Here is a 16,123-nt window from a genome sequence, read left to right as displayed (position 1 = left end):
CTGACGGTAAGGATGGTGGCTTGTGTTCTGCAACACAGCACACCTGTTTGTTTACACAGGTGAAGTAATCAAGAGTGGGCCTTGAACAGCAAAATGGAAAGACAAATAGAAATATACATCTTGGCCGGGCGTGGTGGTTCACACCTGTAATCCCAGCATTTTGGGAGGCCGAGGCAGGTGGATCGTCTGAGGTCAGGAGTTTGAGACCAGCCTGGCCAACATGGCGAAATCCCATCTCTACTAAAAAAATACAAAAATTAGCTGAGCATGGTGGCACACACCTGTGGTCCCAGCTAATCGGGAGGCTGAGGCACGAGTATCACTCAGAACTCCTTCAATCATCTACAGGTAAGATCACTTTTAAAAGTCACATTCAGTCTACCTGGTAATATAAATATTTTGTAGACCTTGATTCTCCTTCCCTCGAGTATGCTTTATGTGGCCGTGGGCAAGTCACTTTCTGTAATACTCAATTTCCCCTGTTGTAAAATAGGATTGGTATGATTTAATCCAAATAATGCAGTAACAGCTCAGTCAATAATAGCAACTTACATTAAAAGGAAAAAAAGACTTAATAATAAAATACAATTTATTAAAGGAATCATGTTTACATAGATACAGAACATCTTTTCTCAGATATTTCAACACCATAGCAACACAAAATTAATTTCTTCACGTATAAAAGATGTGCTGAAAGCTGCATGCCTCATCAGTTTTATTTTATTGGTTATGGCTATAGGTGACATCTTTCCATACAAAACAAACTGCACAGCATCACATATAGAGTACAGACATCTTAAGTTCATTCACAAAGTTAATTTTCTAAACTGCCCTTGAAAAATTTAAATCTTTGCTCAATTCTAAACATTCAACAAAACTAGCTTCCCAAGAAACAAAAATGATACCCAATTTCTTTGCTTTTCTAGAAGTAACTTTCCATTTGTTCATGTATTTTGATATGTTATATTCCCCACCCAAATTAAACCCTTTGTTAAAAGAACAACCTACTTCAGGGTTAGTCTAAAAATAAAGTGTACTAGATTCTGGAGTGTTTTCAAATATTTTAAATATTTGCCACTTTTGGTTAAAACATATGTAAATAAGAACATCATGTGAGTGTAGATAGGCACCATACTATACATTCCTCTCAGAATCATTTCTAGGATGTGTATAATCCCGGCGTTAAGTGATGGTGGGAATAATTTGCCTTTAAAAGCCTACAAATTAAAAGGGGAAAGATGCTAAGCTAGATGCTGGTTTTCTATAAAGATGAATTTGTGAAAAACTGTTTTATGCCCTAGAAATACGTAAGCCTGGCATTAGCTGATGGCACATTCTAACATTTTATAACATTAAAAAAAATCAACTCACTCCACTGGATGAAAGCCATGATGATATTTTTACAAAAGCTGTACCCAGGAATCCACTCAATGTCCTCTCTTCAATTGGCATTTTTCTCTTTCATCAACAAAGGCTATACATATATAAATGAGTTGCTGTGATCTCACCATGGAGCAGTGTTGACTTGATGTAGCAAAGTATTAAACGTTCTCCTTGCTCTCTTTGCCCTCAACTAAGTTTCTGTTCATTTTTGGCATGGCAGATTCTCTGCTTTCATCTTGATTTCCTATCTCACTGCATGACCATCTTAGAGCTTTTCTAATTCAAAGTCTGGGTTTTTTTCTCCTGAAGGTCAGTCTAAGGAGGCAGCCACCTATATGACATGATGTCAGAGGACTGGGAAGGACCCACACTCATCTTCCCGAGGCTCACTGACCTGTACATAAGGTTTATAATTTAGGTATACCCGCCATAAGTAACATCTGATTGAAGGCATGAACTCACTTGAGATCCACTCTCAGAAACAGGTTTAGAGGGGAAAAGAAAAAGAACATTGGGAGCTTCAAAGAGGAAGAAAAGGGCCACAGAACAAGAGGAAGCTGGGCCTATAGCAGTCCAGCATGGTAAGGAGCCAACAGTTAGCTTCTAAAAAGTAAGGGGTTAACACAGTCATCCTAATACCACCTCCTGAAATGCTGAATTTTCTCTCAGCTAAGTACAAATTTCTATTTTCAGGGACAGCTTACATAAATCAGAATTATATTTTTAGAAATCTTTAATCATGAATTCCTCTCTAAATTGCAAAATATGTTACAACTTCCAAAGGAACTTTTTTTTTTACAATAAAGACAAAGATTTGGGATTTGCAGAATCTTCTGGCCCAATTAAAAACGAAAGAAGCTGTAAATATCCAGAACTTAATAGATGTATAAATTATAAACAAAACATGTCCTTGCCCCAAGCTATTTAAATTACATTCCTATAGATACATCCCATTTATGAGGTAGTCCGATTCCTCAGATGTAATGGGACGAGCTTTTTTCAGTTTCTGTTTCACCAGTCGTAGTCGGCACGCAACCATGAGAAGCAGCAGGGCAGTGATAGCCAAACCCAGAGCCAGGGGTAGCACCGCACCTTGAGAAGGTTAGACATGAAGAGGGCAAGCCAGTGATTAGTCACAGTGACAGCTACTGGTCACTATATGATAAGCGCTTTTCATGCACTATTTTATTTCATCCAAACAAATTGGTATTAGCATTACCACTGTTTTGCAGGTTAACTAAGGTGTACCGAGGTTCTGTAATTTGCTTATTTGCCTAGGAGGCTGTAAGTTATAGGTTCAGGTCCCAAACCTAGACTTTTTTTTTTTTTTTTTGAGATGAAATCTTGCTCTGCTGCTCAGGCTGGAGTGAAGTGGCTCAATCTCAGCTCACTGCAACCTCCACCTCCTAGGTTCAAGTGATTCTCCTGCCTCAGCCTCCCAAGTAGCTGGGATTACAGGTATCTGCCCCTCTACCCAGCTAATTTTTGTATTTTTAGTAGAGACAGGGTTTCACCATCTTGGCCAGGCTGGTCTCGAACTCCTCACTTCATGATCCACCAGCCTTGGCCTCCCAAAGTGCTGGGATTACAGGTGTGAGCACCGTGCCCGGCCAACACAGACCTCTTTAAAACCAAATTCTGTACCAGCTTCCTACAAAATTTGAATGGCATCAATGGGTACACATATTACCATCTGATCACTCTTACATCCAACTGAAATAGGCATTCTCATCATGAATTTTTTTTGTGTAGTCATCGACTATATTTATGGATTCATACATGATCATTCTTCAACTAAGTATGAACTAACTCCTGATTTCTTGTTCTGGTTAGGGCTTAAGAAATTTATTTCCTTTCTAAATCCAGGGAACTGACTCAGTCAGTAGAACCTTTGTTGAAAACTAACTTCCAAATATGCTGGTGTGATTTTGGACGTTAAAGGAAAACATCTCTTTAGTTTTTCCTGTGAGGCAGATCCTTGACACCAGACTAGAAGTAGCGAGGCTTCCAGGAGTCTGGAAGGACAGGGTGTGCCAAGATCAGTCTTTTTTATCTAGCTTAGCAGGCTCTATTTTTAGTCTGATCTACTCTGTGGCCAGGCCAGGTCTGGAGATGACATGGTGGAACTGTTTTTAGCTGTAGGGATCTTGCCGACTGGTGGAACTAGAGGAGAAACATCTCCCTTGTGTAGCTCATTCTATAACATTTGCTCTCATTTATTCATTCATTCTGCATTCATTAAAAGCCTTCTTCCAGGTGCCAGACACTGAACTAAATGCTGGTAATCCTTTTATTTGTAAATAAATACCACCCCCCGCAAGATAAGCTAATGCCAAGAATACCAGCTTTATAGGTTAAATCATTGATTTCTCACAACCACCACATAAATTGGTGCTATTATTATCCCCATTTTACAAATGAGGGAGGTAAGGTATCAAGAATGAAGTGAGGGCCAGGCACGGTGGCTCAGGCCTGTGATACCAGCACTTTGGAAGGCAAAGGTGGGCAAATTGCTTGATCCCAGGAGTTCGAGATCAGCCTGGGAAACGTGGCGAGATCTCGTCTCTACAAAAAATTATTAGCCAGTTGTGGCATGCACCTGCAGTCCCAGCTACTCGAGAGGCTGAAGGAGGACAATCACCTGAGCCCAGAAAGTTGAGGCTGTTATGAGCCATGATCAGGCTACTGCACTCCAGCCTGGGTGATAGAGTGAGAGCCTATCTCAAAAAAAAAAAAAAAAAAAAAAGTGAAGCTGGGCACAGTGGCCTCACATCTATAATCCCAATGCTTGGGAGGCTAAAGCAGAGAGGATCACTTGAAGTCTGGGAGGTTAGAAGGCTTCAGTGGAGCTCTTAATTACACTCCAGCCTGGGTGAACAGAGTAAGATCGTCTAAAAAAATAAAAAAAAAAAAAAAAAAAAAAAAAAGATGAATGAAGTGACTTAGGTCTAAGATTGTTAAGTGGTAGAGCTAGTAAATAACCCCACACAGGACAGCCCCAGAGCCTGTGGTTCTAACCACTATGGTACTCTACTTCTGCAAAATGTAAATGAGACAGTTTTTGAACGACTAAGTCTGGGTAGACAGATATTTAAATGGGAAAAAATGCAACAAAGTGTTATAGTTACTATGATAAAATTATGTATGAAGCATAGATGTATCAATAAAATCGGTGGTCCATCTATCTGGTCTGTAGGATTTTTGCTTGAGTGATTTTGATGTATGATAGAGACTGTTGGGTGGTTGAAGGAGATAAGTTTATTTTTTGACATTTTCAGATTGAGATGCCTACATGCGGTCAGGTAGAATTTTCTCTTAGGTTTTTGGATTATCTGGGCCTAAATATGTGGGAGCCTTTCTGCATAAAGGTGGTAGCTGCAGTCACGATAGTGGGTAGGACAGCCAGAGAGAAAGGAAGAAGAAAGGTGAGCCAGGAACAAGGTCCTGGGAAACACCAGCATTTAGAGGGCAGACAAAAGAAGAGGACCAAAAAGAACAGAAAAAGACCAGTCAGAGAAATAGGAGGACGACCACTGTAGTAGGGAGTGGGCTTTTGGAAGCTGAGGAAAGAGACTAGTCCAAGAAGAAAGTCCTCAGCTGAATCAAATGCTAAGGAGAGGTCTAGTGAGGTAAAGCCTGGAGAGCCCACTGGATTTAGCAATTAGTAATTCATTTATGGGAGGATAGAAGAGGGAGGATGTTACTTTGTTTCTTTACATATTAAGAAATCTGAAGATGATTCCAGTCAGGGGAATGAGCCAGTAGAGAAACAGATGAAAAACGTGGGAGAGCTAGGAGATGATGAGAAATGCACCTGAGGAAATCAGGGGCTATATCCAGATCAGGGAGAGAGACCTTGGAAAGAGGGGACCCCTCTTCCTTTAGTACTGGAGGAGAGGAAGAGTAGTGAATGCAACCAAATGAGTTTTTACATTTGGGGGGCAGGTAGCTGAGGAAGTTCACTCCAGACAGTTTTGATTTACTGGGCTTAAATCTGGTCCCAGGTATAGGTGGCAGCCTCTTGAAGACAAAAGGACCTGGAGCTGATGACACACTCACGGCACTTCAACTCTGGTGTATTTTTAGAATCCCAGGTAAAACTCCTGAACAAGATTCTCAAGAACAGTTTGAAAGTGTCTGGGTGCCGGAGGAGGGGATGGGAAAGCTGCTTTAGAGACTGTCAGGTATCAAACAAAGTTCTGGAAGAGGCCAGCATTCCTCCAGAGAATTGTGAAAGACACAAATCGGTGATAAACCTATGGACTGGCATTGGATTCTACAGCTGTCTCATTCCACACACAGCAGCCCTGGAGGTGTCAAGATGGCTGCCTGGTCTCTCCATGTCAGCAGTTTGGGGCCTCAGTAGCTACTACTGCCTCCTAGTCTCCATCTAATGAAAGAAGTTCTGACAAGGCTAAGTGGCCCCAAGGTGTCATTCTCCCTCCACCTTCCTATAAGGTGCATATGTTACAAAGGAACGGGACAAAAAAAGAGACTTTGGTCAATACCCACAGAAACCCCAGGAACCCCAAATCATTTCTCACCAATTGGACTGCAACACCCAGCCCCAGTCTAGGGGACTTGCTTGAAGATAAGCACAAGCATTTAGACTAAAGGGTTAGGAAGCTGTGGTTGAAGAGGCCAATCCCAATGCCAGGGCTCAGGTTTAGCTATGGTAACAATGAAACAGACAAGATCTGGGAAAATGTTCTATTTGCTAAGTCAGATACGAGGCTGCTGAATGGTCTGATCTGATTCCTGTTTAATGCTTTTATGACAAGGAAAATGAAATCTCCCAAAAGTACTTGCCAGAATATTGAAAACTATTCTTGACTTGTAATATTTAATTGGCTTAGTTTGGATAATTTGAGATTTACAACTTTCTAGCTCCTTCTAAAACACACCAAGATGGTATTCTCAGTAACCAGCTAGGGTGATGAATTATGTATTCCGTTCATATGAATGGGGGTGACATTTAAAATATGTAACAGGCTGGGCGTGGTGGTTCACACCTGTAATCCCAGCACTGTGGGAGGCTGAGGCAGGTGGATCACTTGAGGTCAGGAGTTTTGAGACCAGCCTGGCCAACATGGCGACACCCCATCTCTACTAAAAATACAAAAATTATCCGGGCGTGGTAGCATGCGCCTGTAATCCCAGCTACTAGGGAGGCTGAGGCAGGGGAATCGTTTGAACCCGGGAAGCAGAGGCTGCAGTGAGCTGAGATCGTGCCACTGTGTTCCAACCTGGACAACAGAGTGAAACTCTATCTCAACAACAAAATTTAAAAAAATATATATGTAACAACCAGAATAGGCAACAGTCAACTACAGCTGAGACTCTCTGGATACATATGGGTGGGGAGGCAAGAGGGGGGCTGGTTTCCCTCTTCCCTTGATAGGGCACAGGGCCCCTTTTATTCAAATATCTTGGGACAGGCTAAATCTAGGAGGCCAGCAGACCAAGGGGGTCACCCACGTACTTGACATCTGGATTATTCTTAGCTATCTTTTGTTTAAACATTATATTTTCATATTGTCCTGATATTATTATTTTTGTTTGTTTGTTTGTTTTTTTGAGACGGAGTCTCGCTCTGTCGCCCAGGCTGGAGTGCTGTGGCCGGATCTCAGCTCACTGCAAGCTCCGCCTTCCGGGTTCATGCCATTCTCCTGCCTCAGCCTCCTGGGTAAGCTGGGAATACAGGCGCCGCCACCTCGCCCGGCTAGTTTTTTGTAGTTTTTAGTAGAGACGGGGTTTCACCGTGTTAGCCAGGATGGTCTCGATCTCCTGACCTCGTGATCCGCCCGTCTCGGCCTCCCAAAGTGCTGGGATTACAGGCTTGAGCCACCGCGCCCGGCCTGTCCTGATATTATAAATAGGGTAAAAAGAAAGTTTTCTCAATGTTTATAACTTAAGTTTGTATTTTATTCTCCTAAGGCTTCTTTCAGTCTGTGGGATTTAAGACGAAAGCCTGCCTTTCTACAGGATGGTGTCCAAAGTCTTTTCTTGCTAGTTAAAATCAACCAAAATTAATGACATTATTGTATTCTTCTTCCACTTAGTAAATATTCTACTTCCTATACCCTTCCCTATTCCTATTGTCTTCTGTCTTTGTCACTAGGGCACTTGGAAAGAGAACTAGGTACTCTAAGACCTTTACTCTTCTTTCATCATAACTCTGTAATAACTGCCATTATTTCTATATTTGGCTCATCATATGAGCCACACAGTGCATTAAATGCTTTAGATTAATTATCCCATATATTCTTCTTAGCAACCCTATGAGGCAGGTATTGTTACTATCCTCACCTTACCAATGAGAAAACTAAGATCCACGGAGATAAGACAGCCTGCTCAAGGTCACACAGTTTAGTGGGTAAGCGAGATTTTTTTTTTTTTTCTAAGACAGCCTTACTCTGTCACCCAGGCTGGAGTGCAGTGGCACAATCTTATCTCACTGCAGCCTTGACCTCCCAGGCTCAAGTGATCCTCCCACCTCAGCCTCCCTGGGACTACAGGCGAGTGTCACCACACTCGGCTAATTTTTGTACTTTTTTGTAGAGATGGGATTTTGCCATATTGCCCAGGCCGGTCTTGAACTCCTGAGCTCAAACTCCTCCTGCCTTGGCCTCCCAAAGTGCTGGGATTACAGGCGTGAGCCACTGTGCCCAGCTTTGAGCAAGGATTTGGATTGTGGCATCTGACTCTAAAGTTTGTGATCTCCCACCATGCCACAAGTATGACATTTTCCACAGGTGTCACACCTGGAAGGTGTGTTTAGAAAAGGCAGCTGAGGTCCAAAGATGGTAGGTTACTATCAGGAGCCCAAAGATGCAGTGCAATACAAGCAACAAGGAGCCAGTTCTTCCGGTCCACTGATGGACTGCTCCTGTCAGGAGCTCTCATGGCTTCAGGGAATATCCTCAGTCACAGGCCATGCAGTTCTGAGAAGACTACAGTCTGCAAAGAGTTTCCAAGGTGGACATTTACCTGCTTCTGGGGCTGGGTGTTCCCCGCCTCCTCCATCGCCCTTTGACTCAAAAATGTAATTTTCCTCTTTTCTGTCCTTCCCTGAGGAACTATTATCTGCAGAAAAGAAAGAATATATATTGAAGGTGTATGCATCAGAAACTTCAGGAAACACATGTGAAAACACAGCCTTTTTTTTTTTTTAAGGTGGCCTTAGAGAAGAATTGTTTATTTCTCTACTAAACAAAGGCCTATGTTTGATAGTTAAGCAGTAAATAACTAAGGTGAGCCATTGAATAAAGCAGAGTACGCAGCTAATACGAAACCACCCACAGAGAGAGCGGAAGACACGCCCTGCACCTGAACTACTACCACGCCTCTTGGAGAAGGGAGATCTCAGGCTATAAGAGTCACAGGGAGTCTCTGGATATCATGCCGTGAAAAGCACAAACCAGAAAGGTTTTTCTTTGAAGAACAAACAATGGTATATATAAGGCTCTTTCTCTTTCTCACCACAACTCTGGATAGCAGGTATAAATAGCTCAATTTTTTTCTGGTTATGCTCAGGATCAGGTTCCTACCCAGGTTCACACAGGGCTGGGATGCAAACTGGTTTCTTGGTAGAAACCAGTACTTCTAATTTAATGATGTATTCCTTAACTATTGCGTTATAATACTGAGGGGGAAATTATTATTATTATTTTACTTTTTTTTTTTTTTTCAGACAGAGTCTCTCTCTGTTGCCCAGGTTGGAGTGCAGTGGCATGATCTTGGCTCACTGCAACGTCCACCTCCTGGGTTCATGCAATTCTCCTGCTTCAGCCTCCCGAGTAGCTGGGATTACAGGTGCACACCATGCCTGGTTAATTTTTGTATTTTTAGTAGAGATGGGGTTTCACCATGTTGGCCAGGCTGGTCTTGAGCTCCTGACCTCAAGTGATCCACCTGCCTTCGCCTCCCAAAGTGCTAGGATAACAAGCGTGAGCCACCACACCCGGCCTATTTACTTTTGAGACAAGGTCTCTGTTGTCCAGGCCTGAGTGCAATGGCGCGATCATGGCTCACTGCAGCCTTGACCTCCTGGGCTCAAGCAATTTTCCCAAGTAGCTGGGACCACAGATGCATGCCACCATGCCTGGCTAATTTTTGTATTCTTAGTAGAGATGGGGTTTTGCCATGTTCCCTAGGTGGGCTCAAGTGATCCGCTCACCTCAGCCTGCCAAAGTGCTGGGATGACAGGTGTGAGCCACCACGCCCAACCTCAAGTGGGATTTTTGAATATTACAATGCTTAATGGCAATGAATTAGAAATAATCTAATGACAAATTTTATTGAGAAACAAGAAAATTTTTAAAGCTTCTTTACTCATATGGCATCAACATAAATGTTCCCAATTCCTGCAACTGAAATAAGACTAAAGTTGGTATATAAAATTCTTTGGTAACTTGCATTTTGCAAATTTACTAAGTCACAAAGTTGCAGCGTGCAGTGGCACCAGGTGCAGTGGCTCATGCCTATAATTCTGGCACTTTGGGGACAGTCTACTGTGTCTTGTTACTCTAGAAAGATCCATGTATGTTGGTCCTACATACAGCCAATAATTTGGGCTTTCTCCATAAACTCTGAGCTCAGACAGAAGGAGAGAGATGAGGAAAACACAGCCACTGCTCATAGGCTGCAGGATCAGATTTCCCTGCAAATAGAGTTCTGTTAGCGTCCAACTCACTGCAATAGCCAGGACAGTGGTCACCAAGGGCCTCTCCAGCCACCTGGATTCTCTCATATCATACCTGATCCCAGGCCAGGTAGTTCTATAAGATATTATTATATAAGGGCCGCATGCAGTGTCCCATGCCTAGCCAACACGGCAAAACCCCACCTCTACTAAAAATACAAAAAAATTAGCCAGGCATCGGGGTGCATGCCTGTAATCTCAGCTACTTGGGAAGCTGAGGCAGGAGAATCACTTGAACTTGGGAGGCAGAGGTTGCAGTGAGCCAAGATCGTGCCACCGCACTCCTATCTGGGCAACAGAGTGAGACTCCTTTTCAAAAAAAGAAAAGAAAAGAAAAAAGATTTTATTATATATGATTCTGGCCTAGGAAGTTATACTACAAGTATTGCAAACAGCTGCTGACATAGGAAAACACTATTTAATACAGAAAAATAAGACCATGAAGCTTATTTATGTTATTATACTTCTACTGCTAGTAGACAGAGTGCAATTTTTTTGGCCAGTAATTTTTTACACTTTTTCTCAGGGTGAGGTAGTTAAAAGGTACATATTTAACCACTGCTTTTATGGTGCAAATCTCATGGTGTTGATATCCATATTGAAAATATGAGTATTTTTTTTTCCTTTTGAGACAGGGTCTCCCTTTGTTGCCCAGGTTGGAGTGCAGTGGTACAGTCTCAGCTCACTGCAGCCTCAACTTCCCAGGCTCAAGTGATCCTCCTACTTCAGCCTCCCAAGTAACTGGGACTACAGGTAAGCAACACTGTTTGGACGAAGGGAGGCAAGATGGCGCAGTTCGGGATTCTTCACCGTCAACTTTCCTGCGCCCAGGAAAGACACGGGTCGACTGCGCAGGCGCAACCCGACCTCCGACGGAGAAGAACAGGAACCCGCCTAGCCACGCCTACCGCCCCGCCCCGCCCCGCCTATGTTCCGCCCACTGCCCTCCCACTCCCGGGCCCAGGACATAAAAGCCGCTCCTGGCGGGTGCGCGGTGCGAACTTCCTTGGCCCCTCCTCGTTCGCGGGACCAGGAAGCCTCGTCGAGATCGCCGGAGCGAACTTCCTCGGCCTCTCCTCGTCTTGCGGGACCCAGTAACCTCGCTCCCGAGAACCCCGAGCCGACATCCCGGAGCGACTTCGTTGGCCTCCACCGCCGGAGGCCGGTGAACCTCGCCCCTCCCTCACATTGGTTTGTAAATAAAGTTTTTTTTTTGCCTTGCCTACTTGCCTTTTCTCTGGCATTTGCTCTGGGGGTCGCATTAAAGCAAATCAATCACCACACCTGAGTAATTTTTCTATTTTTTTGTAGAGACGGGGTTTTGCCATGTTGCCCAGGCTGGTCTTGAACTGCTGAGCTCAAGCGATCCTCCCACCTTGGCCTCCCAAAGTGCTGGAATTACAGGTGTGAGCACCTGACCTAAAAATATGAATTTTTTCAATAATATTTTGAAGGTTCAATGTAAGCCTTGTTTAGATTACTATAGACACTCAATTTCAGTGAATGTTCCTGAGTTTTTGCTTGGTAGAGATATAGAAAACATTACTGTGTTTTAAAGTTAATAATGCCTGATTTTTTCAAATGCCAGTTGCTCGTGCATCTCCAAAAGAAACACAAGATTTGTTCTGTAGAGATATAAATCACTGATATGCAAAAGAGTCCATCCAGCAGCTGCACACACAAAACTAGCAGCCCTGAAACAGCTTGGAAATCAAACTGCTAAATTACCTAAAAACCACTTGTGGCACTTTTCCCTTCATCCTTTTCTTCCTCCCTATGCCATAATGCCAGGTTAGCTTGCAAAGTGACTTCTATGCATTCTGCTTTATCTCTCTCTCCAATAATAAATTTGGAAGTGGGAAGATCACATGGTTGGAAACTCAAGTCCTACTTTTTAAGAATAATGAGCCAGGGTCTGGGCATGGTGGCTCACGCCTGTAATCCCAGTGCTTTAGGAGGCCAGGCGGGTGGATCACTTGAGGTCAGGAGTTCAAGACCAACCTGACCAACATGGTGAAACCCCATCTCTACTAAAAATACAAAAATTAGCTGGGCATGGTGGCACACGCTTGTGATCTCAGCTACTTGGGAGGCTGAGGCAGGTGAATCGCTTGAACTTGGGAGGTGGAGGTTGCAATTAGCCCAGACAGTACCATTGCACTCCAGCCTGGGTGACAGAATCAGACTCCATCTCAAAAAAAATAAAAAATAAATAAAAATAAAAATGAGTCAGGAATAAAAACAAAGTGCCAAAATTCACTAACTCTCGATTTTTTTCAGAGGATTAACTGGTTTGTCTTTCACCCAACAAAAAAACATAAAATAACTGCATTTACAGTGCTCACCCCACTCTGTTTCTTCTCAATGAAGATGAGAGCTTGCTCATCTTAATTCTTAAAGGAACTCGGTACTGGAAACACCACTGCACTATTTCTATTATTATTATTATTTTTTGAGATGGAGTCTCCCTCTGTCGCCCAGGCTGGAGTGCAGTGGCACAATCTCGGCTCACTGCAAGCTCTGCCTCTCGGGTTCACACCATTCTCCTGCCTCAGCCTCTGGAGTAGCTGGGACTACAGGCCCCTGCCACCACACCCGGCTAATTTTTTCTCTTTTTTTAGTAGAGACGGGGTTTTACCGTGTTAGCCAGGATGGTCTCGATCTCCTGACCTCATGATCCACCCGCCTTGGCCTCCCAAAGTGCTGGGATTATAGGCATGAGACACCGTGCCCAACCCACTATTTCTAATTTTTATTTGAATTAACTGCCTTATACACTTGGTGCTCTCTTACCCTGGCTTCCTAGTGAATACCACTGGACTTGAATGTTCTAGCAAAAATTCGTATCGCATTAACATTTACTGAGAGACATAAATTATGTTTACATATAATATCTCATGCAATCTTTGTAGTCATATTATGAGAGATTATTATCCTTTTTTTTTTTTTGAGATGGAATTTCGCTCTTGTTGCCCAGGCTGAAGTGCAATGGTGCGATCTGGGCTCACTGAAACCTCCGCCTCCTGGGTTCAAGTGATTCTCCTGCCCCAGCCTCCCGAGAAGCTGGGATTACAGGCATGCACCACCACACCTGGCTATTTTTTTTATTATTAGTAGAGATGGGGTTTCTCCATGTTGGTCAGGCTGGTCTCGAACTCCCTACCTCAGGTGATCCACCTGCCTTGGCCTCCCAAAGTGCTGGAATTACAGGCGTGAGTCACCACACCGGCTGAGATCATTATTCTCTTACAGGTAAGGAAATGAAGTTTAGAGAAACTGATTACCTACTAGCTAGTAATTGGTGGTGCGAATTAGAACCCAGGACTGACCCAAGGCAGGAGTCTTCCATTGAACCATACTGCTCTCAAGGTCACAGCTAGCAAATATGAGTCTTTTACTCCAAGAACCAAGTTGATACTATATTTATTTACTCATACTCAGGCAAAATCACACACTTTTAAATTATTTTTGGGAAAGTCTTGGACAAAGCTTCATTAAGGATGCAGTAGAGAAACTGGCTAACTGTACTTGCAAAAGGGACCTAACCTCGAGGTGGGTTCATTTAAAAAACTATGCAAGTTCTTTCTGAATCTTCAGTTGTCAAAATTAAAGAGCACTTTATTTTTAATTTNTTAAAGAGCACTTTATTTTAATTTTTTTTCTTTTTTTCTTTCTTTTTTTTTTTTTTTAAAGAGCATTTTCTTAAATGCCCTTATTCCCTGGGGAGAGGAAGATGGTGGTGTAGGTGGTGGGAGGATCAGGTATCAGGCAGTGGGCAGTGTGCACAGGAGACTTCAGAAGGCGCAGTTGCCATGGACTCTGGGATTACCCAGGGACCTTGCCCTGCCTTCTGGGTATTTGAAATGTGAATTTCTGCGCTTTACATTCCATGAAGGAATTCACTATGATTTCCCAGACTGCCTGATTCATTTTTCCTAAATTTCAGCATAAGGAACGCCATAGAGAAATGCTTCACTTTCACACATCCAGTCACAGGCTCTAGCCAGTGTGGCGAATCAGAACAAAACAAAACAATGACATCACTTGCTTCTGGAAATAGTTACTTTTGGTAATGATCCTTCTGGAAGAGTTAATGTCTTAGGAACTATTTTTCCTCTCTTCTGAATGTATTATGTTTACTATGCATGGTGACACATTCACAGAGGGAGTTGGCAGCTGGAGGGAAACTGTTTCCATTTCATTTCCAGCTGCCACAGAGCATGCAGGATGATCCGGAAGAAATACTTTAACATGCCCAGGAACTCTCAAGTTTCACAAAATCAGATTCCACGTGAATGCGGATATAGCACCACTTTTCTAGCCCTTTGTAGGGCTGGAAACCAGATGTGTTTCCTTGGGGTAGCTTGCATACAAGAGGATGGAATTGTTAATAAATGACTTGGACCACACAGAGAACAGGCCCTAAGGCTGTGACCATGGTTAACAATCCAGCCATTGTGCCTTTACATGCTGAGCAAACACAGGCCACACTGGAGCTCTGTGCTCCTCCTGCCCGGGGGCTCAGAGTGTACTGAGCATGCATTTTCTGGTGTAACCGAATGTCTGCACAAACCTTCATTTTATCCTCAGTAACTTGTGTGGAATAAATCCCCCAAAGTGGGATAATTGAGTCAAGGCACACATAGTTTTGTTTTAGAGATGAGGTCTTACTCTGTCACCCAGGCTGGGGTGCAGTGGTGCGATTACAGCTCACTGCAGCCTCGACCTCCCAGGCTCAAGTGATTCTCCCACCTCAGCCTTCTAAGTAGCTGGGATTACAGGTAAACATGACCAGCTAATTTCTATAGTTTTTGTAGAGATGGGGTTTTGCCATGTTGCCAGGCTGGTCTAGAACTCCTGGCCTCAAGTGATCCACCTGCCTTGGCCTTCCAAAGTGCTGGGATTACAGGTGTGAGCCGCTGCGCCTGACCATATACAGTTTTAAGACTTCAGAACAGACTGCTGCTGCTGCGTCGCGGCTAGGGGAACTGTCGTGGGGAAGGATGGTGTGCGAAAAATGTGAAAAGAAACTTGTTACTGTTATCACTCCAGATACATGGAAAGATGGTGCCAGGAATACCACAGAAAGTGGTGGGAGAAAGCTGAATGAAAATAAAGCTTTGACTTCAAAAAAAGCAAGATTTGATCCATATGGAAAGAATAAGTTCTCCACTTGCAGAATTTTTTTTTTGTTTGTTTTTTTGTTTTTTTGTTTTTGAGGCGGAGTCTTGCTCTGTCGTCCAGGCTGGAGTGCAGTGGCCGGATCTCAGCTCACTGCAAGCTCCGCCTCCCGGGTTCCCGCCATTCTCCTGCCTCAGCCTCCCAAGTAGCTGGGACTACAGGCGCCCGCCACCTCGCCCGGCTAGTTTTTTGTATTTTAGTAGAGACGGGGTTTCACTGTGTTCGCCAGGATGGTCTCGATCTCCTGAGCTTGTGATCCGCCCGTCTCGGCCTCCCAAAGTGCTGGGATTACAGGCTTGAGCCACCGCGCCCGGCCTCCACTTGCAGAATTTGTAAAAGTTCTGTGCACCAACCAGGTTCTCATTACTGCCAGGGCTGTGCCTACAAAAAAGGCATCTGTGCGATGTGTGGAAAAAAGGTTTTGGATACCAAAAACTACAAGCAAACATCTGTCTAGATGTATTGATGGAATTTCTGACTTTCTAAATGATTTTACTTTCTGCCTTGAATTTTCAAGGCATAGATGTCAACTTACAGAATAACGTGTTTTAAGACAATTAAGTTTAAACCAGAGAATTTGATTGTTATTCATTTTGCTCTCATGCTCTAAACAGCAGCAGTGTAACTAGTCTTTTGCCGTAAATGGTTTTTTCCTTATGAGCATTTTATTGAACTAAGTGGCAAATTCCATGAAAAATTTCTCAGTTCTGTATGCACTTTTATTTAACATTATTCATGTAATTCTCCCCACCACACACTTTATTTATAGATACTGCAAAAGTGAGAAGGAGGTAATAGATATTTTGCTGTGAATTTGGCATCCAGAGTTAACAGTTCTCCCCTCACTCCCTTACT

At 43.3% G+C, this 16,123-nt stretch overlaps 1 protein-coding gene across 1 annotated transcript in view; it reads right to left on the bottom strand.

Annotated features, from left to right (window-relative positions):
• Positions 1-571: 571 nt before the first annotated feature.
• Positions 572-16,123, bottom strand: part of LRP11 (LDL receptor related protein 11) — a 46,552-nt gene continuing 31,000 nt past the window's right edge. The window contains exons 6-7 of the mRNA XM_017883652.1: positions 8,374-8,469; positions 572-2,475 (exon numbers count right to left, since the gene is read on the bottom strand). Coding sequence (XP_017739141.1) covers positions 2,321-2,475; positions 8,374-8,469 — 251 coding nt within the window. The 3' untranslated portion in view covers positions 572-2,320. The remainder of the gene's footprint in view (positions 2,476-8,373; positions 8,470-16,123) is intronic.

The sequence above is a fragment of the Rhinopithecus bieti genome, unplaced genomic scaffold, assembly GCF_001698545.2.
Source record: "Rhinopithecus bieti isolate Rb0 unplaced genomic scaffold, ASM169854v2 scaffold_13747, whole genome shotgun sequence".
Classification (NCBI taxonomy): Eukaryota; Metazoa; Chordata; class Mammalia; order Primates; family Cercopithecidae; genus Rhinopithecus; species Rhinopithecus bieti.
The sequence above is the reverse complement of the archived record's forward strand: the minus strand, read 5'-3'. Positions and strand labels throughout refer to the sequence as shown.